The sequence below is a fragment of the Engystomops pustulosus genome, chromosome 2 (genome assembly GCF_040894005.1).
Source record: "Engystomops pustulosus chromosome 2, aEngPut4.maternal, whole genome shotgun sequence".
NCBI classification, from domain to species: Eukaryota; Metazoa; Chordata; class Amphibia; order Anura; family Leptodactylidae; genus Engystomops; species Engystomops pustulosus.
The window spans coordinates 95,393,386-95,420,219 of record NC_092412.1 but is presented as its reverse complement, the minus strand read 5'-3'; the positions used below and the strand labels follow the sequence as shown (position 1 = coordinate 95,420,219).

Below are 26,834 nucleotides of genomic sequence, written 5' to 3'. Positions count from 1 at the left end.
ACAATTACCCATGGAGATTCTCGACATTATCCTGTCTTCTCTTGCATTTGTCTTTCAATGGTGATCAACCTTTTTGGGGGACTGAAATGAGTTTTTGATGTTGTAAAGATGCAATATTCAAGAAATCTAAGACTTTGATTGACCAACTTCTCTTTCTATGGCTGATAGGGTCATGTCTTTGGCCCTAAACTGGACAACTTGCTGCCGGAGGCTTTCAGTCATTTCGGAACGGCACAACTATTTTGTCAGTGAAAACTGGAGAGTTAGGCTGCCAGTTAGGGCTCTTTTACATTGGCGTTGGTGCTCACCTTCAGTTGCCCATCCGGTGTGTTTTGTCTCAGTTTTCTTCCATTTTGTATCTGTAATGCATCAGTTTTGTGTAGATTCATAGACCTCTATTACTTTCTGTGATCCGCATCAGTGAAAAAAATAACACAAGTTTAATTTTTTTTTTCACAGACAACGGATCAGTGAAAATACAAGCCAATCTGAAAACGCCCATTGAAAACAATGCCTTTGAGAGGCTTTCATGGAAATCACTGAACCATGGACATTAAAAAAAAGCCAATGTGAAAGAGCCCTTAGTAAGGGTTTTTCAGATAATTAAGGAAATTAGCACAAGGAGCCAGATTAACACAAATTATTTGAAACTATCTTAAAGTGTTCTCTAATTTAGTTCTTTTACAATTTTCTAATTTACATATTTATTCTGCCATGACTAAGAGCGTATAGCTCAAACGTGTCATGAAAATGCCTCAGAGTGTGCCTTCTGGGAAAAATAAAAACTTCACAGTACTGTTAGAGCTTTATGTACAGTACCCATGCTGAAACTTACTTATTTGTACCCCAGATTGTAGCCATTTTAGGCCTGTTGCCCACAAGCGCAAGTTGCTGTAACAACAACTTGCTCCGTGCACATGTGGGATTTACAAGTCCAAAATTAGAACTACTGCGCTGAACTGACATGCTGAGTTAAGTTCAGCAGTTGTAGGTTCAGTTGGGAAAATCCCACTAAAGCTACATGCACATAAGCATGCACACAAATACATTCTGGATGTGTGTTAGCCTTTGTTTCAAAGGCTGAAGCACATCCCCATTTCTTTTGATGGGCTCTCGCACACGGCTCCAAATTTTTTTGTAATGAATGGCCTAACCCGAAGATGCTTTGGGTCTTCGGGAGACCCAAGGTTACCATGGCGACGGATCGCCGCTCCCCGATGCACCGCCATCTTTTTGAAGCTGCTGGGAGCTTCGCCGGCGGCGATCAGCAGGAAAACATGCAGCAAAGACTTACCGGCTATGGAGAGGGCTCAGCTTGTGAGCTCTCTCAATGCACCCGCACCCGGATCAATGAGCTTGAGGTGCTCTTCAGAGCCTCTGTGGCACCACCATCGACCCGATGTCACTGGCTCTCTGCAAATCTTGCACATTGCTAAGGTCAACTGAGACAGCTGAATTGTAGTGCAGCGAGATTTGCAGAGAGCCGGTGACGTCACTGTACCAATCATCTACCATCAGGGAATCTTTTGGTAGATGTCCTTTATAGGAAATTTCTGAATTGTTATAATTCATTATTTGTTTGTGGAGTTTATCCAGGAATGGTGGAATAGTGGAAATGTTTATACATCTCCTGCATTTAGTAGCTATCATTGATTTTGGCTTCCAAAATCAGAATTCTGATTCAGAATACTTTGGCATTAAAATTGCCAAATTTAACTGGTTCCTGACCGCCCAATGTGAATTCACAGCGTGCGTCGGGTACCGGTGCATGGGGAGGGCTGCAGCTGAGACTTATCAGTTACACCCACAATCGGTGCTAGCACCGATCATGGGTCTTATCCCAGCGATCGTCGCCGTCAAAGCTGCCCGTGGCTTCAAAAGAGGCGGCGAATGGGCGCTCCCATCTTGGCAAGGATCGTCACTCCACATGATGTCATCGGGGAGCTGCGATCCGTCGGCATGACAGAGGCTGTCATGCCGGCGGATCGCAGCTCCCCGATGACGTCATGTCTTCCGGGTCTTCCTCGTTTTAACCCTTCATTACAATCAGCACATTGTAATGAATGAGGAGGAAAATCCCCATATACTACCATACTACAGTATGGCAGTATATGATAGGATCGATCGAAAAATAGTAAAAATAAAAGTTAGAAAAAAAAGATAATAAAAAAACCTAAAAATTCAAATCACCCCCTTTTCCTTAGAACTGATATAAATAAACAGTAAAAATCATAAACACATTAGGTATCGAAGTGTCCGAAAATGCGCAATCAAAATATAACGGTTTTTCACTGAGTTTAACCCTGTAACGGAAAATAGCGCCCAAAGTCGGAAAATGGCACTTTTTTGCCATTTTGAAAAATATAAAAAAAAAACAGGAAAAAGTTATCAAAAAGTCAAACAGTCCTAAAAATAATATAATTGAAAACGTGATCAAAAGTCGCAAAACGCCACCACCACGCGCAGCTCTGTACACCAAAGTATGAAAAAGTTATTAGCGCCGGAAGATGGCAAAATAAAAAAACATTTTGTACAAGAGGTTTTAATTTTTGTAAATGTATGAAAACATTATAAAGCCTATACAAATTTGGTATCCCCGTAATCGTACTGACCCAAAGAATAAAGCAGACCTGTCATTTGTCACTGCATTTGGATTTTTTTTCACGCTTCCCAGTACATGGCATGGAATATTAAAAACCATCACTATGAAGTGCAATTTGTTATGCAGAAAACAAGCCATCACAGAGCTCTTTACGTGTAAACATGAAAAAGTTATAGATGGTGGTGAGTGAAAAATGGAAATGAAAAAACAAAAAATGGCCAGGTCCATAACCAGTTAAAGGAAATCTACCATCAGGAATCTACTTTCTTAAGTAGTTCCCATGGTAGATTCCACCACCCTGCACCATCCCCAAACACTTTTTGGCTAGTCCTTCAACCCCTTAACGCTCTGCGCCGTAGCTCTACGGCGCAGAGGTACAGGGAATGTATGAAGAGGGCTCACGGGCTGAGTCCTCTTCATACAAAGGTGGGGGTTGTTGCATATTGGCGCAAACCCCCACCGCTAATAATCGTGGTCGGTGCTTGCACCGTTCACGGCTATTAACTCTTAACAAGGAGCCAGTGGCTCATTGTAATGAATGAGCTGCAAAAATGCCATATATTGCAATACAGAAGTATTGCAGTATATGGTAGGAACGATCTGACCATCTAGGGTTAATGTACCCTAGATGGTCTAAGAATTAGTGAAAAAAATAAAAAAAGTTTAAAAAATAAAAAAAATTAATAATATTAAAAAGTCAAATCACCCCCCTTTCGCTAGAACTGATATAAAACATAATAAACAGTTAAAATCACAGACACATTAGGTATCGCCACACCCCAAAATGCCGGATCTATCAAAATATAAAAATGGTTACGGCCGGCGGTGACCTCCGAGACGGGAAATGTCCGAAATGCGACTTTTACACTTTTTTACATCACATAAAAAATGGAATAAAAAATGATCAAAATGTCGCACAGACCTCAAAATGGTAGCAATGCAAACTTCGGCTCATTTCGCAAAAAATTACACATCACACAGCTCCGTGCACCAAAGTATGAAAAAGTTATTAGCTTCAGAAGATGGCAAAAAAATTTTTTTCTTTTTTGTACACATTCGTTTAATTTTTGAAAATGTATTAAAACACAATAAAACCTATATAAATTTGGTATCACCGCGATCGCACCAAACCAAAGAATAAAGCTGAGCTGTTATTTTGAGTGCACAAAGTGTCAAAGTCGTAAAAACTGAGCCCACAAGAACGTGACTTTTTTTAAAATTTTTTTCCACATTTGGAATTTTTTTTCAGCTTTGCAGTACACGTCATGTTAAAATAAATAACATTAGTGGAAAGTAAAATTTGTTACGCACAAAATAAGCCCTCACACAGGTCTGTACACGTAAAAATGAAAAAGTTATGGATTTTTGAGAGCGAGAAATGAGTGAAAAAACCCTGCCCCCTTAAGGGGTTAATGAAGCCCTAAAGATTTTAAGCTACATATTATAAATATACAAATGAACTACTTGGGCGTGTGAGTAGCCTTCTCCCCCAGTAGCTACTTTAGATCCACCTACCTGATTGCCCTTGCCTTGGGTGTACGCAGCTGCTGTACCCTGCACAAGCGCAGCGGTTTCTGGCGCATCATCGGGAGCATTAGAACTGCACATGCGCAGTAGCTACTGTTCCCCTGCCGCTGACATGCAGAGAGCAGAGGAGCTGTGCACGTACATATAGTACCATATCCACCCATGCAACTTTATAAACATCACATATACACATACATTATATACACATACAGTCAGACACACCACACACTCACATACAGCATACACACAATACCCCAAATGCCGGGGCCCCCTCACACTGTGGGTCCAATAGCGGCGCCTAAGGTCTTTATAGAAGGACTAGCCAAAAAGTCGTGGGGATGGTGCAGGGTGGTGGATTCCTTATGGTAGATTTCCTGTAAGAAAACTTTTTTGTCCAGCCATAAATTATCTAAAACAAACTTTTCATATACCAATAAATGATTTTTGAGGGAAAATCCTCTTTTGTGGGTTTTTGATTGTAGGTGTCAATGTTGTGTGTAATGATGTAAGGAGGCAATAAGTGAGCACAGCACCAGGAGGACTTGTGGGGACTGTAGTTACAATGGGCGCAGGGTGTAGGCCTATGCTCCTCCAGCAGAGCCTGTGAGGGCATATACCCGGGCTCCTGCCGGCCCACATCTTCACCGAGTGTTTACTGGGAGAGAGAGGGTTAATGGTGGGAGGAGCAGAGGAAGAGGTTGGCTTCTGTCATTGACACTGCATGTGGAGTCCGTGACAGCGCTACAGTCCGCATTGTACCGCACTGCACGGGTCACAACGTGAAGGCTTCCGCGCCGGGTGGGAGGCTGCTGGCGGGAATATGCAGAGCTTAGCGCGGCACAGCTGTAAGCTGCTCCCGGGACTGACTGCGAAGGCTCGGACCGCTGGCTCGTGCGCCTCGGCTGCTGGACATTGGACGCCCCCTTGTGGATATGACACGGGAATACAAGTGTACAACAGTCTGACTAAAAGGAAGGAAGTGCTCACTCTGCTCAGACCGGCGCTGGCGACATGGTAGTGTGTGGTGTACGGGACGGACATGCCAAGGAATATACAGCCGCTCAGAAGTGATGAATGCGGAGACACAAACTCATACTTGCTTCTCTATTACTGGCATACCTAGTGGCCAGCACTACATCCTTACTACAGCTAGACTTACACTGGGCCAGTTCCCATCTGCCGGTTTTGCTTCCATTTTGCAGTTTCCATTGAACCCTGTCCTGCTAATGGCCTTTTCCATTTTTGTGTTTCCATTTTTTTGCTCCCCTTTTCCCTTAAACTGAAATTAGGGCCTAACTTGCTGATCAGTAGGGGTCTCTGTGCTGACCCCCCACAGATTGCGAAAATGAGGGGTCCAACAGAGACTAATGCTCGCTCCTCAGCCTAATGGAGCAGACGGCCGCTCTTGACCTTTCTGCTCCATTAGTCTCTGCGGAGCCGACGGAAATTGCAGAGCACAACTCAGGCTTAGGGTACATTCACACAGCGGTATGCCCCCATGTGCTGGAGAGGAGGAGGAGGCGGCCCCTCCTCCATCCATAGAGAATAGCGGCGCACGGCCGCACACACGCCAAAAGATAGAGCATGCTCTATCTTTTTGCGGTGTGCGGGCCGGATCAATGCCACACATGTGTGGCTCTGCGCCGCGCCGCTATTGCGGTCTATGGGGACGTACATGCGGCCGCAAATTTGCGGCCGCATGTACGTCCCCGCAGACGGCCATGTGAATGTGCCCTTAATGCGGCAGTCACCGCCTTCTCGGACCGGCCCCTCATGAATCCGCTGTAAGCCCGGTCCGGTGTTCAGAGGCTACTTGGATTTTTAATTGATACGTTAAACTTCTGTTCTTTACATTTTTTTTAATGGAGGTTTGAACGGTAGTGTGAAATAAGCCTAAAATGGATTTGTATCAGTTATTAATCTGCAAAATCGCAGTTGGTAGTTACATTGCTAGAAAAACACCTGAAATATTGTGTCTTTGCTGGAGCTTGTGTAAGCAGTGTGTTGATCAGATTTAACCCTTTAAAGACCAGACCCTTTTCCATTCTGGCATTTTTTTTTTCGTTTCCCTGATTCCTAACGCCACAATTTTATTTTTTTCATTAATGTAGCTGTATAAGTGCTAGTTATCTGCAGGACAAATTGTATTTCCTAGCACCCCATCTAATGTTCTGTGCCATATACTGGGAATCTGGAATAAAGTTAAAAATGCCTACTTTGTTACTGCGGCTTTTACTGCATTGTCCAAGTGATACCTCAAATTTATAAAGATTATTTAACAACTTAGACACGTGACAAAGACAGGGCCTAATTCGGGTGCAGCAAATTGCAAACAATGCAATACAGGAGTATTGCATTCTACTGTGTCAGTGTTAAAACTGAAAATTAAAAAAAAAAAAAAAAAAAAAGAAAATAAACTTGTTAGCTATGCTGCCTCTTAACATACCTGATTTACACCTAAAAAACATTGATAGTTATGTTATATAGATTTGTTTCCCCTAAATCCTTTCCTCATCCAATCCCTTCCCTTCCCTTGGTTGAACTTGATTTCAACCATATAAACTATGATCTATCAAAATATAAAAATTATTATTCCATGCGGTGCTTTGTGGGACTCCACTTCTACCACCATTTTAAAACACAAAAAAATTTGAATGAAAATGTCATCTTATGCAGTATTAAAAAGTTATGGGCATCGGAATGTAGAAATAGATATCCACTTAAAAAAAAAAAATTAAAACAATAAAATTTATATCTATATTTGGTATCCGTTTGGTATCTGACACAAAAAATTGTCAATTGGACTGTACATTGAGAGCAAAAAAAAGCCTACAATAAAAGTAAGAAAATACATTTTTCTCTCCACATTTAATTTTTTTTTTTCCAGTTTCTCAGTACATTATATGGAATATTAAATGGAAGTACAGACTGTTACTCAGAAAACAAGCCCTGATAATGCTCTGTAAGCGGAAAAATAAAAAAGTTGCAGATTTTAAAAAGGGAGGGGGAGCAAAAATAATCAAACCCAAAGTGTATGTATATATATATATATATATATATATATATATGTGTGTTTTTCCAACTTCTGTATACAGAGCTGTGTAAGGTGTAAATTTTTTGGAGGACAAACTGATATTTTCATTGGTACCATTTTGGGAACCATTCAGAGAATTTAGCTATTTCAGCATTTATCGTGTGGGATAATTTTTGAAATATTTTCATAGGTCAGGCATTTTGGGGCTCACATATTTATAATTTTAATTATATATGTAACGTATAAACTGGAGTATAAGCCAAGGCACCTAATTTTAACACAAAAACCTATTGACTCGAATATAAGCCGAGGGTGGGAAATGCATTGGTCACAGCCTCCAGCCAGTATAAAACTGACCAGCCCCTGCCTCCCCCAGTATGTAGCCTGCCAGCCCCTGCCCCCCCCAGTGTGTAGACTGCCAGCTCTTGCCCCTCCCAGTATATAGCCTACCAGCCCTTGCCCCTCCCAGTATGTAGCCTGCCAGCCCTTGCCCCTCCCAGTATGTAGCCTGCCAGCTCCTGTCCCCCCAGTATATAGCCTGCCAATTCCTGTTTATACAAGTTAGAAAACTCCTTGGGGCACATTTACTAAGGTCCGTGCGCCAATTTTTATCGGACTTTGCACGTTCTTTCTTGTGCAATCTGACATCCTCCGCACATTACTCAGGCAAAGTGAAGTTTGTACTGTTTATCGTAAATGTTCCCCCTTTTGTTCAAACAATTGTAAGGACTGTTCCAAACAACTGTGTTCAGTCCAGGAATTGCAGTACATATTCTAGTAGTATTTACATGACCGAACTCAACTATTAGTAACATAATCTTTCATATTGTTTTTAGGTATAGCTGTGGGCCAACCGTTTATGATGATGCACATCTAGGACATGCATGGTAAGTCACCATGTTTTTTTATTTTTACTGTGTGGACAGCTAGACCAGCCCGACAAAGTACTTATCTGACAGTGGATCAGGTTTATTCATTATGGGCCTTATTACAACTGTCTTATAGCAAAACTGTTCTGGTTGCTTATAGCAACCAATCAGAGCTCAGCTTTACTTTTGTAAATTGCTGTGGGAAAATGAAAGCTGAGCTTTGATTAGTTGCCATGAACTGATGTATGGCAGTATATTAGCGTAGTCACAATCATAGGCTGACACAGGCACTGCTAGGATCTACCCCTGGCAGGCATTTACACGAGGCAGTCTTCATCATGACCCCAGTGTCTATGGAGAAAATCATAATTTGTAATGCATAAAAAGTTACTTGGATAAATACATTCATCTTGTTAGTAATAATAAGTAATGCTAAATACATAATTAATTTGTCCATCCCAGGATACTCAGCCTTCAAATCCAAGTTTTCTTCACTCCATGGTCAATGGGGAGACCAGCAATCCACCAATAATAATAATAATATTTTTTTATATAGCACCATCATATGGGGGGCACATACAAATAAATGAGAAATTACAGAGGTATACAACAGTCACCAAGGTAAACTAAGGGAATATGGACCCTGCACACTAGGCGGGGAAGAAGGGGCAAGGTGTGACACAAAAGATGTAAGTGCTTGAGCAATATCCAAACCATTTTTTAAAGAGGACCACCTCACTTATATGGAGATTAGCATTCTGTAGGGGCTGCTACATAGATTCACGGGCACTTTGAATTTTCCTTCTATCCCCCACGGTTGCAGAGTTATTGGGCCCGAGATGTGACCATTACAATCTGTGTTTGGTCAGAGAGGAGGAGCTAGAGCTGGGGGTGTGTCTTATGCTAATCTTTTCTCATACTGTCAGTGGTGAGATGTAATGTCTCTATGTGTATCTAAAGGCCTCATAAACGTGATGCAAATGCTGCGTAAGCCTAAACGTGGCGCAAACGCTGCGTAAGCGTAAACATGACAGAAACGTGTAAAAGTAAATGTAATTCAAACGCCACAAAAGAGTAAACGTGACACAAACGGCGAATAAGTGAGAACGTGATGCAAGCGCTGCTTAAGTGTAAACGTGTAGGCGTGCCCCAAACGCAGTGTGAGTGTAAACGCGGCGTAACCATGCCGCAAGCTCTGCGTAAACGTAACCGTGACGCATACGCCGCGTAAATGTAACAGTGGAGCAAACGCCGCGTAAGCATATCCATGACGCAAACGCCACATAAGCGCAAACGTGACGCAAGCGACGTGTAAGCGTAAATGTGACGCAAAAGCCTCATAAACATGCAAACGGCGCGTAAACGTGATGCAATTGCTGCGTAAATGTGACACAAGTGCTGTGTAAGCGTATCCATGACGCAAACGCCACATAAGCTCAAACGTGGCGCAAACGTTCCGCAAGGGGCGAGTAAGCGCAAACGTTCCGCAAGGGGCGTGTAAGCGTAAATGTGATGCAAACGCTGCATAAGCGTAAACGTGATGCAAGAGCTGTGTAAGTGTAAACGTTGTGTAAAAGTAAACGTAATTCAAATGCCACGTAAAAGTAACTGTGTCGCAAACATTGCATAATCGTAACCATGGCGCAAACGCAGTGTAAGCACGACACAAACGCGTAAATGCAACCGCAAGCAAAACTGACAAAACATTGTGATTATGTTAACACAATGTCAAGAGAATTTTAGCAGAATGTGTGTGAACACAGCTATTAGATGAACATAGAAAAAACTCACAGATCAATATTCATAATTACTACTCTGACTATGATTGGACAGTATGAGAGAAGATTAGCATAACACACGCCTCCAGCCCCAGCTCCTCCTCTCTGACCAAACACAGATTACAATGGTCAAACACTGGGAATGTTATCTCCGCAACCGCGGGGGCTAGAAGGAAAATTCCAGGTGCCCCTGAATCTGTGTAGGCGCTCCTACAGGATGGTATGATAATCTCTACATGTGTGAGGTGGTGAAAGGTCCTCTTTAAGTTGTCAAAATAAAGCTGCATGTGGCAGTCGCAAGCAGATAACTATATGGACTGAGTACAAGCGGCCTCTAAAGTAACCAACACAATGGTGGTTAGGGAATGTGATACAGATGCTTACATCTTCTGTAGTTGTCTATAAAAGTACAGGGAAAATATCCTGCAGTAATAGATCAGACTAATATGATATACAATAATGCTCATGAGTTAAAAAAGGAAACGAAGGCTGAATAAATTTGCTGCCATATATTGTAAACATCCCTGGTAAAACACAAAATAAGAATAGTCACTCTAGAATTACACCCTGGATCTTTCATTGCTTTTAAATATTCTGTATTTATAAACTGTTACCTATTGTTGTTACAATTATAACAACAATTATAACGTTATGATAATGAGGATCTGTTGTTCCTGTGGCTGCCCCAGCGCTTATCCTCTTACTCTTATTATGCACTGCTTCAGACAACTCTGTATTCACTGTGTTGTCCCTGACAGGCAGAAGTAATCAAATGCTGCACCATCCCCTAGCTGCTGTGTATGAGTCATCCAGCGCAGGTCGATTTGTCCTTTCTGGACAGTTCAGGCACGTGGAAGTAATACGTTTTACTGCACCGAACTTGATCAATTTCCTGAATTTCTGAATTTTGTAATTTGTGTTTTGAGCAAAACTACTCGGTTCAGGGATTAAATAAGATAGGTTTCTGCATCAGTGTCTCTACAGCATTCTCAAGGTATGCTTGGTTAATAATACCTGAAAACCATTAGATTTCCTTTTAGTAAGGTTAGAATGTCTCTTTATGCACTAGGTCTAAGCTTCTTGATAATACAGATACAGAGTAGATAGTATTCATTTTATATATGGGCAGTCCCCTACTTAAGGACACCTGACTTACAGACGGAACCCTCTGCCCACTGTGACCTTTGGTGAAGCTCTCTGAATGCTTTACTATAGTCCCAGATGGCAATGATCGGCTGTAAGGTGTCTGTACTCAAGCTTTATTGATAATCCTTGGTACCAGTACAGCAAAAAATTTTGAAACTCCAACAGTCAAATGGGCAAAAAAATTTTTGGTCTGGAACTACAATTTTATAAAATATACAGTTTCGACTTGCATACAAATTCAACTTAAGAATAAACCTATGCACCCGATCTTGTATGTAACTTGGGGACTGCCTGTATACCAGAAGCACAGGTTATTAAGAAATGTTGAATTTGTTCACCATGCTTGCTTTTAGCCAATGATTGTGGAACAGGTTCTTCTGTCATTCACTGGACCAACAAATATGAGAAAACAAGCAGATCAATTAGCTCTCCTCTAATAGAGGCTTTCCACACAGATAGAGGGCTGCAATTTCTGCTAAAGCTGCCTACTGTATGACTTGAATACTGATGCCTGAAATTATTATGAGTGTACAAAGTCACCTACAATTATTGTAATTTTTAAAGATTTGCTTTTACTGTGACACTAAAGGTTATTTGTATTGATCAGTGACAGAAAACTTAGAGAAACTTTCTGTCATTCAATGTTGCGACATAGTAAACCATGTTATACTGGTTGGATATGCAGTGGACCATAGTTCTGGTAGTCGATGGTGGAATAAAATGTGGGAGCCTTGTCTACTTTAGGTTGTATTTTGTTGTCTTTAATAAAGATTGCCAATTCTGTTTTCTTCCTTTTGCAGTTCTTATGTTCGTTTTGATATAATTCGTAGAATTCTGAATCGGTATTTTGGAATTGACGTTGTCATGGTAATGGTCATAACTGATATTGATGACAAGATAATCAAGAGGGCCAATGAGGTAAGCATGAGATTGTTTCCATGTACTGCACATCTGATCCATGTGCAGTGAACTGTACTGTCCTCCGCTTCATCAATCACAAAACGCATGTTCCAATGCACTAAAATGGGTGTCTCAGATTCTTATTCTAAAGATTGCATAAATGGCAGCTTTTCTGTTCAATAAGCTTTTATTGAAATCAACTAAATGGCAGCTTTTATGTAGCCAGGCTTGATATCCAGTGCTGCAGGTTATTAGTGTATATGGCCCCATACAAGCTGACAGGCTCCATACCTTTTTTTTAAGGATTAATCTTATATTTTCAAGAAAATTGACAACTTATTGGCAATTCTTATAAAATGTGAACCTTCATTGACAAAATATGAGATAAAGAAAAGTAGACGTATTGTAGGGCATTTACTATGCCTAGTCAACCAGTTGTCTGGTGGACAAGGCAAGTAAAAAGTCCCATTTACGAATGTTTTGTCGGATTTTTGCCACACAGGAAACATTGGGTGTGGCTGGATGTGATGTGTTGAATCTCTTAATTAATTTATGCTCCCATTCTTTCCTTTCCCTCTGTGTCTTAAAAGTCATTAAAATGTGATCTGCAAATCTTCCATAGTATGGTCCTCTCTGGAGAAGCTAGCAGCTACTGGGAGATCTTTCAGTTTTAATATCAGATCGGTGCGAGTTCATGCGCTGAATGTTTCCCCAACATTAGAACTAATTCACTACAAAAAAAAAAAAAAAAAAAAAAAAAAATATATATATATATATATATATATATATATATATATATATATATATATATATATATATATATATATTTCATCATCACCAGACTTTAACCCCTTATCACCGACACTAGTTTCAGCTTAATGACCAGACTTGATTTTTCAAATCTGACATGTCTCACGATAATTGGTTATAACTTCGGAACGCTTTAACATATCCGGGTGATTTTGAGACTGTTTTCTCGTGACACATTGTACTTCATGTTAGTTACAAAATTTAAGTGATAAGTTTTGCGTTTAGTTCTGAAAAAAAGTGAAAATTTTGCAAAAGTTTGTAAAAATTCTTCATTTTCCAAGTTTGAAATGTTCTGCTTTCCAGACAGGAAGTACCGTATTTTTCGGCCTATAAGGCGCACCAAAAATCCTTTAATTTTCTCAGAAATCAAAGGTGCGCCTTATAGGCCAGTGCGCCTTATATATGAACTTATACAGAAATGTACTACAGACAAGATGTACTGTACATTTACCAGTGTTTAATAGCTCCATCCCCAGAAATTTCCTGCACCTTCCCACACAGTATACAGGGTCCCTAGCTCCTGAAGTGCCCTGGCACCACAACTAACATTGTGCCCATCCTGCCCTCCCATAGCACGGAGAGACCGGAGCTGCCATAGTGCCCACCACGAGGCAATCATCATCATCAGTAAACAATCCCCCATACCTGACAGCCCTGTAACAGGAGCCACAGGGAACCCCACAGGAATAACACCCTGGCTGAGGAGGGAAGGAGAAGGGGCAGAGGGAGACCGCTTAACCCCTGCTGCATCACCCTGCATTAACCCCCAGCAGCCAATACCTCTGAGATCGGAGCTCTCTGACACGCTGAAGACAAGTTTCCCGGGAAGTGTAGCTGGCTTGAACTGTGCACAGGTCTGCCACCTACTGGTCATTTTTGGGTACTGCTTTTGATCCTGGGCCTTATACTCCAGTGTGCCTTATATATGAAACTAGATGTCTTAGCAGGCATTTATTAGAGGTGCGCCTTATACTCCGGTGCGCCTTATAGGCCGAAAAATACGGTAAAACTACCAAAAAAGTTTGATAATTAACATTTACAGAATATCTGCTTTATGTTGGGATGATATTTTATGCTTCCAGTCATTTTTCTAGGATGTTATGAGGTGCAGAACTTTAGGTGCCATTTTTCTCATTTTCATGAAAATTGCCAAAACTCACATTTTAAGGGACAACTCAGCTTTCAAGTGACTTTGAAAGGACTAAATAATAGTAATAACCCCATAAATTACCCCACTATAGAAACGTGACCCCTCAACGTATGTAAAACAACTTCTATTAAGTCTATTAACCCTTTAAGTGTTTCACATGGGTTAAAACAATATGGACCTGCGATTTAGAAACTTTCAAATTTTTTTGGAAAATACATTCATTTAGGCCAAAACTGACAGTTTCAGAATAAATTAAATGATAAAACGCACTGCAACATGTGATGCCCAAGTCCTCAAGAGTGTAGGGATACCCCATATGTGGTGGTAACCTGCTGTATGGGCGCACGGCCGGGCATAGAATGAATGGAGGCGCCCTTCACAGCAGATTTGTATTGTCACATTGTACGACCTATAAATTTAAATTTTTTTTGGTAATGCGAACATATGAGGGCTTATTATTTACGGGATGACATACAATGTATATATAATTCATTTTGGGAGTCTAAAGCTTATTCATGAGATTTTATTAACTATTTCAAGGGGGACACAAACAAAATCATCAATTTTTATTTTGGATTTTTAGCATTTTTTTTCCCCCAGCTCACCGTAATGTAAAAATATTTTATCTTTATTCTCTGGTTCACTACGATTACGGTGATACCTCATTTATATAGTTTTTCTCATCTTTGCTCAATTTTCCTTAGCAAAACCAATATTGGAGAATATCGCATTGTTTTTACTATTCACAACTTTTTAGGGCCATAACTTCTGTTGTCAGTTCTGGTTGAGGGCTTATTTTTTGCGAAAAGAGTTGTTCTTTTCAGTCGTATCATATTAGGGAACATAACTTTTTTTGATCACTTTTTAGAACATTTTTAGTGTTTGATGAAAAGTTGTACATTACGGGAAGTTTTTCGAGTTTTTTTTTTTACGTCGTTCACCGAGCGGGTTCAATATTGATTTAACCCCTTCCCGCCGCGGCCCTTTTTCGATTTTGCATTTTCATTTTTCACTCCCCACATTCAAAAATCTGTAACTTTTTTATTTTTCCATGTACAGAGCTGTGTGATGGCTTTTTTTCTGCGTAACAAATTACACTTCAAAATGGTGATATTTAATATTCCATGCTGGGAAGCGGTAAAATTGGTAAAAACACGCATTTGTGCCGTATTCTTGTGGGCTTGGATTTTACGGATTTCACTGTACACCCCAAATGACATGTCTACTTTATTCTTTGGGTCGGTACGATTACGGGGATACCAAATTTGTATAGGTTTTATGTTTTCATACATTTAAAAAAATTAAAACCTCTTGTACAAAATTTTTGGGGGATTTTGCCATCTTCTGGCGCTAATAACTTTTTCATACTTCGGTGTACGGGCTGTGGGTGGTGTAGTTTTTTGCGGATTTTGATGACGTTTACAATGTTATCATTTTTAGGACTGTACGACCTTTTGATCACTTTTTATAGAATTTATAATTTTTTTTTAAATGGCAAAAAGGTGCCATTTTTGACTTTGGGCGTGATTTTCCGTTAAGGGGTTAAATGCAGTGAAAAACCGTTATCATATTTTGATCGGGCATTTTCGGACGCGGCAATACCTAATGTGTTTATGATTTTTACTGTTTATTTATATCAGTTCTAGGGAAAGGCGGGTGATTTGAATTTTTAGGTTTTTTTATTATAATTTTTTTAACTTTTTGTTTTATTTTTATTTTTACTATTTTTCAGACTCCCTAGGGTACTTTAACCGTAGGGTGTCTGTACGATCCTATCCAATACTGCCATACTACAGTCACAGGGAGCGACGATCCACGGAAAGATGGCAGCGCGCCGCCGTCTTTTTGAAGCTGCCGGCACCTTTTCCGGCACTGATAGCGAGTGTTACCGGTAAGCCTTTGCTGCAATATGCAGCAAAGACTTACTGGCTATGGAGAGGGCTCGGCCCGAGCCCTCTCCATGTACTAGGACCCGACATGTGACGTACTATTACGTCACATGTCGGTAAGGGGTTAAATTTATTGTACAGATTAATACGTACGCGGTGATACCAAATATGTACGTGTTTTTTCTGTTTTATATACTTTATTTGCATTTTATGTGTAACTGGGGAGATTATGGGACTTTTATTTATTTAATTATATTCTAAAATGACTAAATCTTTTTTTTTTTTTTTTTTTTTTTTTTTTAACTTTTTTACACTTTCTACTTCTTGGCTTGATCAAGCGATAATCCGATCGCTTGTTCAAGCCTCTACACTGTAATAACCTTGGATTGCAGTGTATAGTGTAAGTAATTGAGCATGCTGAGCATGCTCTGTTACATACAGCCGGGTCCTGCCAGGAGGCGGAACCCGGCACAAAGAGGAGCCGACAGCCTTGGGTCACTCGTCGGAACCCGGGGCTGAGGCAGGAGGGATCGGATCCTCTGGTAAGCACACCAGGGGGGGTCCGATTCACAGGGGACACATGCTTGACCGTGGCGTGTAAGGGGTTAAACACCCGGGATCGGAGTTTTTCTAATCCCGGGTGTTAGTGCCGGGTCTGGGCTGTGATATCACAGCCCGACACCGGCACTTGCAGGACCCGATGTCCCGAAATCTTCTTCTGACGCGTCGTCGTAGAAAAGCGTACGCGTCAGAAGAAGTACCCTTAACCCCTTAACGCTGAAGCCACTTTTCACCTTCCTGACACGGCCCATTTTTTAAAATCTGACATGTGTCTATTTAAGTGGTTATAACTTTGGAACGCTTTAACATATCCAGTTGATTTTGAGATTGTTTTTTCATGACACATTGTACTTCATGCTGGTTGAGAAATTTAATCAATATATTTAGTATTTATTTATGAAATAAATGGAAATTTGGCAAAAATTTTGAGAAAAACAATGTTTTCCAAATTCAAAATTTTCTACTTTTTGGAAAGTTGGTCATATCACTAAAATAACTTGATAACTAACATTTTCCATATGTCTGCTTTAACTTGGCATCATTTTTCAAACATCTTTTCCTTTATTTAGGATGTTAGGAGGCTTATAACTTTAGGTGCAATTTTTCAGATTTTCACGAAAATCATCAAAACCTACTTTTGGAGGGTCAATTTAGTTAGAAGTGACTTTATAAGGCCTACATGACAGAAAACCCCCACAAATTACACCATTTTAGAAACTACACCCCTCAAAATATTCAAAACAACCTTTGGGAATTTTGTTAACCCTTTGAGCGTTTCATGAGGGTGAAAGATAAATGAAAGTGAAATTAGAGAAATGTAATTTTATCTCACTATAGATTCATTGAACACTAAAATTTGCACCTTCACAATGGGTTAAAAAGGAAAATGCATTTTACAATGTTGAGGGCAATTCCTCTTGAGTATGCCAATACCCATTTTGTCACTGTACCCTGCTGTACGGGCACAGGGGGGCACTTGGAATGGAAAGAGCGTTGTTTCGTTTTTGCAGGGCAAATATGGCTGAAAAAGTTTTCATGTGTCAGGATGCATTTGGAGAGCCATAATGGTACCAAAACAGAGGAAAGCCCCAACATGAGACACCATTTTGGAAAGTACACTCCTTGGAGAGTTTAGCAACGTGTAATTTGTGTATTTTCCCCAACAGGTGTTTGATTCAATTAGGCCCCAAAAGTGAAAAAAGGTGAAAATTTTCTCAAAAAAGTCACTTTTACCCCAAATTTTTGTAAGCCACAAGGGATAAAAGATGAAACAACCCCATAAATGTGTAAAACTATTTCTCCTAAGCACAGAACTGCACCACTTTTGCATATAAAGTGTTGTATGGGTACACAGTAGGGCTCAGAAGGGAAAGCGGGGCGTTGGCCTTTTAGAAGCCAGATTTGACAATCATCCTTTACATGTGTCAGGATGCATTTGGAGAGCCCTAGTGGTACCAAAACAGAGGGGAACCCCAACAAGTGTCACCATTTTGGAAAGTGCACCCTTTGGAGAATTCAGCCAGGTGTAATATGTGTATTTTCCCCTACAGGTGTTTGCTTCAATTAGGTCCCTAAAAGGAAAAAGGTGAACATTTTCCCAAAAAAGTCACTTTTACGGCTAATTTCTGTATCCCATAAGGCATTAAAGATGAAACAACCCCAAAAAATGTGTACTAGCATTTCTCCCAAGTATAAAATTGCCCCACACATGCAAATAAAATGTTGTATGGGTACGCAGTAAAGCTCAGAAGGGAAAGAGGGGCGTTGGCCTTTTAGAAGCCAAATTTGACAAACATCCTTTACATGTGTCAGCATGCATTTAGAGAGCCGTAGTGGTACCAAAACAGAGGGGAACCCCAACAAGTGTCACCATTTTGGAAAGCACACCCCTTAGAGAATTTAGCAAGGTGTAATATGTGTATTTGTCCGTAAAGGTGTTTGATTTAATTAGGACTTAAATAGATAAAAGGTGAACATTTTCCTATAAAGGTCATTTTACTCCTAATTTTATATAGCCACAAGGGATAAAAAAAAATGTAATAACCCCCCAAAATGTGTAAAACTATTTCTCTCAAGTGTAGAAGTACCCCACATGTGTATATAAAATGTTGTATGGGCGCACAGTAAAAGGAAAGGGGGATGTTTGCCTTTTAGAAGCCAAATTTGACAGAAATGTTTGACATGCATTTGGAGAACCCTAGTGGTATAAAACAGAGAAGAATCCGAAAAGTGACCCTAATCTTTGAATGCACACCCCTTAGAGAATTTTGCAATGTGTAATATATGTATTTGCCCCTACAGGTGAATGATCCAATTAGGCCCTAATCATTAAAAAGGTGAACATTTTCCTATAAATGTCACTTTACCCCTAATTTATGTAAGCCACAAGGGATAATATATTAAATAACCCCAAAAAAGGGGTAAAACTATTTCTCCCGAGTGTAGAAGTCCCCCACATGTGCATATAAAATGCATTATGGGCGCACAGTAGAGGAAAAGAGGGATGTTTGTCTTTTAGAGGCCAAATTTGCAAGAAATCCTTCACATGTGTCAGGATACCTTTGGAGAGCTGTAGTGGTACCAAAACAGAGGAAAACCCGAAAAGTGACCCTAATTGTTGAATGTACACCCCTTGGGGAATATAGCAATGTGTAATATGTGGTGTAGGGTAATACACGTGGTGAAATGAGCATTTTGAACATATAGGTGGTTTCCAAATATGATGTGCAATGCAGTCCAAGATGGAAATTGCAATTATTTCTGGAAAGTTCAGTGCCCGTTATGTGGCGCCCCTTATGAAATAATGGAGGGGTATTGGGAGCAACGGGACATAACAGTTGTTACAATTATTCATTTTACCGAAATTAATTCACAATAGGGTGGGTGTGAATTGTGAATGTCTAGTGTATAAGGAGGTAGTATATATCAAGGGACCAACTAAACTTTTGTCACTCTGGAGTTGTCGCAGGTCTCTTAGTAGTATATAGTGTCCATCCTTAGTATGTAGTGTCCATCCTAACTTCTCTTTTGGAACAGACTCTTTATTGAGTCCTACCTTTAGAAGCAGCAGAATTCACCGGGAAAATGCTGTCCTGGCAAAACACAGGAACATCTAAACCAGAGATACTGGGCCCCGTCCTTCTTGTCCCAATATTAGTTTCCTAATATCTTCCTCTTGAAAACGGAGAAATGATACGGCAGGACATGCACATTGGAACAGCACGTAAGAGTTGTACAGCATCATCTGAACAATGTGCACGGCCAGCGCTTTTCTTCGTTTTAGTAGGGAAATTATCACCAAGTGTTGCTCTTATTCACCCTAGCGATGCCCATTGTGACGAATATTGCTGCCTTTGGCTGGACCAAATCGACCAGCCAATAGCGGCAAACATGGACAGAGGGGGGCAGCAAAACCCCTCTGGACCGCAAGGCGAAATTGGTGGCCGTCAGGAACAGCCGCCACCCTGCCCCGATCACCGTGTCTACAGACATGGTGACCGGTATTACTGACGTCATAAGAAAATTCGCTGCTATTGGCTCGTCTGAATTGATGAGCCAATAGCAGTGATAATAAACTGGGGGGGTGTGGGGGGAACGTAACCCTTCTGGTCCATGGGGCAGGATGGATGGCTGTCAGGAACAGCCGCCATCTTACCCCGATCAGTGAACAGCCGCCGTCTTACCCTGACCGGTGTTGGAAAGTCACTACTCGCCGCACCGTTCTATAACAATGCTCGTTGGGAATAGGCTATACAATCTTTATTTATTTTTTAAGCAATTTAGACAAATAAGGGCTTATTTTTTGCGAGACGAGATGCACTGTAAAAAAAAATTAATTTTAGTGGGTTTTTAGCTTATTGAAGCAATTTTATTAACTTTTTACGTGTGGAGGAAAATAAAATCATCAATTCTTCTTTTGGATTTTTAGCATTTTTTTGGGGGGGTGTTCACTGTAGCATAACAATAATATATTATCTTTATTCTACGGATCACTACGATTACGGTGATACCTCATTTATATAGTTTTATTTTTATTTGTCCAATTTTATTGAAGGAAAACTAGAATAGAAAAAATTGCATTTGTTTTAGTATTGCCATTTTTATAGCGGCATAATTATAGTATTTTTTGGTTTACGGAGCTGGTTGTAAGCTTATTTTTTGCGTGACAAGTTGCTCTTTTTATTGGTATCATTTTGGTGCTTGTAACTTTTTCGGATCACTTTTTAGAACATTTTTTGTAAAGCAATTTGATAAAAAGTTTTAATTTTTGGCAAGTTTTTGGGTTTTTTTTTTACCACGTTCACCAAGCGGGTCCAATTATGATTAGGATTTATTGTACACATTGTTACGGACGCAGCGATACCAAATAAGTGGGGTTTTATCGTGATTTAGTGTTTTTTATACTTTATTACTTGTGTAAAGGGAAATGTGGTGTTTGGGGGGACTTTCACTTTCTTTTATTATTTATTTTTATTGTAAAAAACCTTTATTTATTTATTTTTACTTTTTTTACAGTAACTGACATCTAAGCTTGAACAAGTGATCTTCTGATCACTTGTTCAAGCTCTTTTACAGGTTACACAGTGCAATACAGTGCTGCGCATGCCCAGTGTCTTACAGCCGGGTCCTGCCAGGAGGCAGGGACCCGGCTTCCGGATCAAGATCTCGCAGCCCCGGGCAGCGGCAGTCCCGGGGCTGCGATCGGAGCAGCGGACCCCCCCGGTAAGCGCCGCGGGGGGGTCCGATTCAGATTTAATTACCTTTAAATGCCTCTAACACGCCGCGGTCAGCGCGACCGCGGCGTGTTAGGGGTTAACACCCGCGATCGGAGAAATCTCCGATCGCGGGTGTTAGAGGCGGGTGTCAGCTATAATATATAGCCGACACCCGCAGCTTCTGGCGCCGGCTCCGTTCAGGAGCCGGCGCCAGAAGCTTGACGTAATAGTACTGCATTTTGCGGGAACGCACCTCCCGCGATGCAGTACTATTACGTCAAATGTCGGGAAGGGGTTAATGACCGCCGTAAAAAGCCAATACGGCGGTCATTAAGGGGTTAAAACGCCCATTAAAAACAGTATAACAAAAGGTGGTAAACATATGGTGGTGCACATCATGATCCAACATACAGTCATAAAGTATCTACTATCACCACATAAGACGACAACATCAAAATAAATATAATCGGCTGGTCACTCCAAAATAACACGGCATCAAAGATATAAATGCATCTACATATTCAAAAAGCATACCAACCAGACTGCATGTTGTATTGTACCAGAGGTGCCACCGCAGAACCCCGGCGTGCGTTTCACCATCTCTTTCTGAAGTAGTATACTGTAGTATTGCAGTATATAGTATTAGCAATCGGACCCTGCAGGGTTAAAGTACCATGGAGGATCTGAAATAATGGTAAAAAATGTAAAAAAAAATTAAAATAAAAAAATAGTAAAAAAAGTAAAAGTTTAAATCCCCCCCCCTTTTCTTTAGATCACATATAAAAGCAAATAAACAGTAATAATCAGAAACATGTTCGATATCATCGCGCCCCAAAATCTCTGATCTATCAAAATATAATAGCGATTTTTCCCATCATTTAACCCCGATGGGGCCCAAAGTGGAAAGTGACACTTTCAAAAAAGAAATAAAAAAATCTATAATAAGTGATCAAAAGGCCGTACAGACCTCAAAATAATAGCATTAAAAACGTCATCAAAATTCGCAAAAAAATGACACCACCCACAGCTCCGTGGACTGCAGTATGAAAAAGCTATTAGCGCCAGAACATGGCAAAATGAAGATATTTTTTTTTTTTTTTTACAGAAGGTTTACATGTTTTTAAATGTATAAAAAAATTATAAAACCTATACAAATTTGGTATACTCGTGATCGTACCGAACCACAGAATGAAGTAGACATGTCATTTGGGGCGCTCAGTGAAAGCTGTAAAATATAAGCCCACAAGAATATGGCGCAATTGAGTAGTGTTAACGTATCCCTAAAGTAATTTTTTGTTTTCTTTTCTTGAACATTAACACATTGTTTTAAAGTTTAAACAACCCTATCCGTAATAAGCAAAATCAAATGTAAAATATTTACATTGTATTTCCTCTTCTTTATGAAAGAAGTGAATAATGTTGCATTGCTATTTGCGGAAACATTCAATCCCTACAACCCCATCACATAAATCTTTAGGTTTCAGGTACAGATACCAGTTTCAACCTGTTAATTCATGTGATGGAACATGCATTCATTGCCTATAATGGGGTGTCTACCGTCTCCCAAAGCATTATGATTGTTTCTGTCCAATTTGGGGGAGGACACAACCTTTTATCACCAAATTCCCCATTAGTAAACAAACTAGACTGCGAATATCATGTAAATTACTTATGAATGTACTGCAAGTGAAGTGCACTTTTGGTGAAAATAAACATTCCAACTAATGGATTTTCCATTAAAATAAAAAATAATGTTGGCTGCATACATGTTCATTACCAGTAGTTCCAGCTTCCAATAGATCTTTGTTTGTATGACCAGCTGTGCCAGTATGTTTTGGGCATGTCTCTTGAAAAATCTCTCATTAGTCCAGGGCTTAACCAAAATGTATTGCTTCATCTATGGGCATGACATTGTTTAGGCTTGTTTAGAAAAGAACATGCCCTTTGTCCCCTTCAGGAAAATTAGAGTAAAGATTATTGCTAAGTCTTCAAAGGATACAAAGACTCCCAGAAAATAAGTGAATAGCTGTGAAGACGTTGTGGCACATTTTATTCACAGCTTGCAGGTAAAAAACATGTTTGCATAAAAAAGTGCATAAAAGCTTAACCAGTCATCCAATTACATTTCACAGCATTAATAGCTCTGTTGCTAAGATAAAACCAAACTTCTCCGCTTTATAAATACTTGTCCTGTCAGCATCTGATGCTCTTAAACTATGTAGTCAATGAAAGCCTGGTTTACATATTAATGTATCTCTGGTACTTGGGCGACAAGGTTTAATGTGAGAAAAGAATTTTATTAACTTGTAAAAGGGGAAAAAATGTGTAATATATCATGCCTCAAATAAAGAAGTGATAAATCTTATTCTGCATACATCACTTCTACTGTTGAATGTTTTGTAGAACATGGTATTTTAAAGGACATCTACCACCAGGATGAAGGATGCCCCCTCAGGTTCTGCTCTTGCAGGCTTCTTATGCCCTTTAAAAAATAAATAAATAAAAAAAGGGCAACAGAAACTTAACCCGTTCACGCGCTGAGCCCTCTCCATAGCCGGTAAGTCTTTGCATATTGCAGCAAAGGCTTTCACCTCGATCGCCGCCGGCAATGCTGCCGGCGGCTTCAAAAGGATGGCGGCGCGTGGGCGCCGCCATCTTTTCGAGGATCGCCGCTCCCTGTGACGTCATCGGGGAGCGGCGATCCGTCGCCATGGTAACCTCGGGTCTCACGAAGACCCGAGGCTACTTCGGGTTAACCCATGCATTACAATGTGCTATCAGCACATTGTAATGTATGAGTAGTAAAATCCCCATATACTGCCATACTGTAGTATGGCAGTATATGATAGGATCGTGCAGACACCCTAGGGTTAAAGTACACTAGGGAGTCTGAAAAGTACTAAAAATAAAAAAAAAGTAAAAAAAAAAATTATAATAAAAAAACCCTAAAAACTCAAATCACCCCCCTTTCCCTAGAACTGATATAAATATAAATAAACAGTATAAATCATAAACACATTAGGTATCGCCACGTCCGAAAATGCCCGATCTATCAAAATATGATAACGGTTTTTCACTGCGTTTAATCCCGTAACGGAAAATCGCGCCCAAAGTCAAAAATGGCATTTTTTTTGTCATTTAAAAAAATTCTATAAAAAGTGATCACAAGGTCGAACAGTCCTAAAATTGATAAACGTCATCAAAATCCGCAAAAAACGACACCACCCACAGCTCAGTACACCAAAGTATAAAAAAGTTATTAGCGCCAGAAGATGGCAAAATCCCAAAAAATATTTTTGTACAGGAGGTTTTAATTTTTTTAAATGTATGAAAACATTATAAAACCTATACAAATTTGGTATCCCCGTAATCGCACAGACCCAAAGAATAAAGTAGACATGTCATTTGGGACGCACAGTGAAATCCGTAAGATCCAAGCCCACAAGAAGACGGCACAAATGGTTTTTTTTTTACCAATTTCACTGCATTTGGAATTTTTTTCTTGCTTCCTAGTACACGGCATGGAATATTCTATACGATCTCTATGAAGTGCAATTTGTTACGCAGAAAATAAGCCATCACACAGCTCTATACATGGAAAAATAAAAAAGTTATGGATTTTTGATCATGGGGAGTAAAAAATGAAAATGAAAAAACAAAAAAGGGCCAGGTCCTGAAAGGGTTAAAGAGGAGCAGATCCTGCCAGAGTGGGGACTCACCAGTATGTCATTGTGCTTGATTACAATCCTTCATCCTGTTGATAGATCTTGATAGTCTTTTAACCCGTTACACTGAGCCCTTCATACAAGGTTGGTGTTTGCCACATATTGCAGCAAACACCCATTGATAGCACTCGTAGTGAGTGCTCGCATGTTAAAAGCTGCCGGAGGCATTTAAATCCATATTGGTTTCGATGAAGGCCCCCTGTCAGGACATCTGGGAGCGGCGATCGGTTACGTTGTTAGCATCGGGTCATACAACGGCCAATTTTAACCCATTGCAATGTTCGATTTGTACATTTTAATAAATGATGTGTAAAACCTCATATACTGCCATACTGTAGTATGAAAGTTTATGGTAGGATCAATCAGATAACCTACGGTTAAAGTACCCTAGGGGTCTGCTGAAAAATAGTAAAAAATGTTTTTTCCTAGAACTAATATAAATATAAATAGTAAAAATCATAAACAGGTTAGATATCTCCCCATCTAAAATAAATGATCTATCAAAATATAATGATCATAATATAATCAAAATATATACTGTAATTCCTGGCGTTTAACCCCTTAATGGAAAATAGTGCCCAAACTCAATAATGGCATATTTTTGCCATTTAGAAAATTACACAAAAAAATTCAACAAAAAATGATCAAAAGGCCGGACAGTCCTTAAAATGGTAGCATTGAAAACGTCATCAAAAGTCTCAAAATAATGACACCACCCACAGCTCCATACACCAAAGTATGAAATACACCAAAGTATAAGCGCCAGAAGATTGCAAAATGAAGGTTTTTTTTTCGTACAGGTGTTAATTTTTGTAAATGAAAACATATAACTTTTTTATTTTTCCATGTAAAGAGCTGTATATTTTTGAAGGTGAGGAGTGAAAAATGCTAACTGAAAAAATTTATCAAATTCATCATCCTGCCTTAAACACTATAATAAGTGTGGCACATTTTAGTTAGATTTTAGTTATCATTTCTGTGAAAAGGGGATGGGATAAGAGACGTATGGTTAGAAGTTGATGCCTCTACTTTCACGTTCTTTAACCCCTATGCACACATGAACGTTATAGTACGTCCCTGCAGGAAGACGGTTCCCGCACGGGGTAGTTCTATAACGCCCCGTTTCTGGCACTGGCACACGAACGGAACCGGCACCAGAAGCAGTGGCACTGACACTGCTCTCTAGCGCCCGCAATCGGGCCAGCTCCAATCTCGGGTGTTAACCCTTTACATACCGCGGTCAATCATGACCGCGCCATGTAAGGTTCTTCCCCCTATGGATCAGATCCCCTGTGCCTCTTACCGGGGATCTGATCCACTGCTGGGCAGCCCCGAGGTATGCCGAGTGCCCCGGGGCTGCCCGATGTTTTTGGCAGTCAGACCCCTTCCGAGTCTGACTGTAAACTGTCTGCGCATGCGTCTAGGGGTGTAGTTTCCATAATGAAGTAACAAGTCTTGCTATTATTTAGACCTCTCACAGTCAATTAGAAGTGAAGCAGGCGATTTTCCTAAAAATTAAAAAAAGACACCCAAATCCTGAGTCTCATAACATTCTAGTAAAATATGTGGAATCTTAAAAAAACATGCCAACATAAAGCAGACATATGAATGTATTTGGGCGCTGTGACTATCTGCATCAAAAGTAGAGAATTAAAAACTTTGAAAGTAAAGATTTTTTCCAAATTTCGTTATATTTCAAAACTAAACACAAGTTATCATCCAAATTTTTGAAATAATTTAAAGCACAATCTCAAAATCCCCTGGATATATATTATAGCGTTCCAAAGCTATAACCACTTATAGGGACACAGGGCAGATTAGAAAAATTGCCACGTCCTAGAGGCCAAAAGAGTCCCCCTTTCCAAGGGGTTAAACAACCACAATAGCAGTTAGCATAAACCACAGCCATAGGAGCAGGAGTCTGTAGAAAAGTATCCAGTTGCAGGAAAAAATAGCCACTGCAATGTACAGTTAGGTGGTGGCGGATGATAAGGATGCATGTATTTGTTAGCTTAGTTTATTGTAAAAAACGTGCATTTGGGTGTATCATGTCACATCTAAGGCCCATGCCTTTTGTTGGAAGTCACAAAATGTATGAAACCATTAAAGGGGTTGTCTGGCCCACTGA

The 26,834-nt window shown here is 40.1% G+C and overlaps 1 protein-coding gene across 2 annotated transcripts in view; it reads left to right on the top strand.

Annotated features, from left to right (window-relative positions):
* Positions 1-4,807: 4,807 nt before the first annotated feature.
* CARS2 (cysteinyl-tRNA synthetase 2, mitochondrial) overlaps positions 4,808-26,834 on the top strand; it is a 65,473-nt gene continuing 43,446 nt past the window's right edge. The window contains exons 1-3 of one of the 2 annotated variants that reach the window (XM_072135570.1): positions 4,808-4,826; positions 8,000-8,050; positions 11,757-11,874. In XM_072135570.1, coding sequence (XP_071991671.1) covers positions 11,821-11,874 — 54 coding nt within the window. In that variant the 5' untranslated portion in view covers positions 4,808-4,826; positions 8,000-8,050; positions 11,757-11,820. The other variant, XM_072135569.1, reaches the window with a different exon arrangement.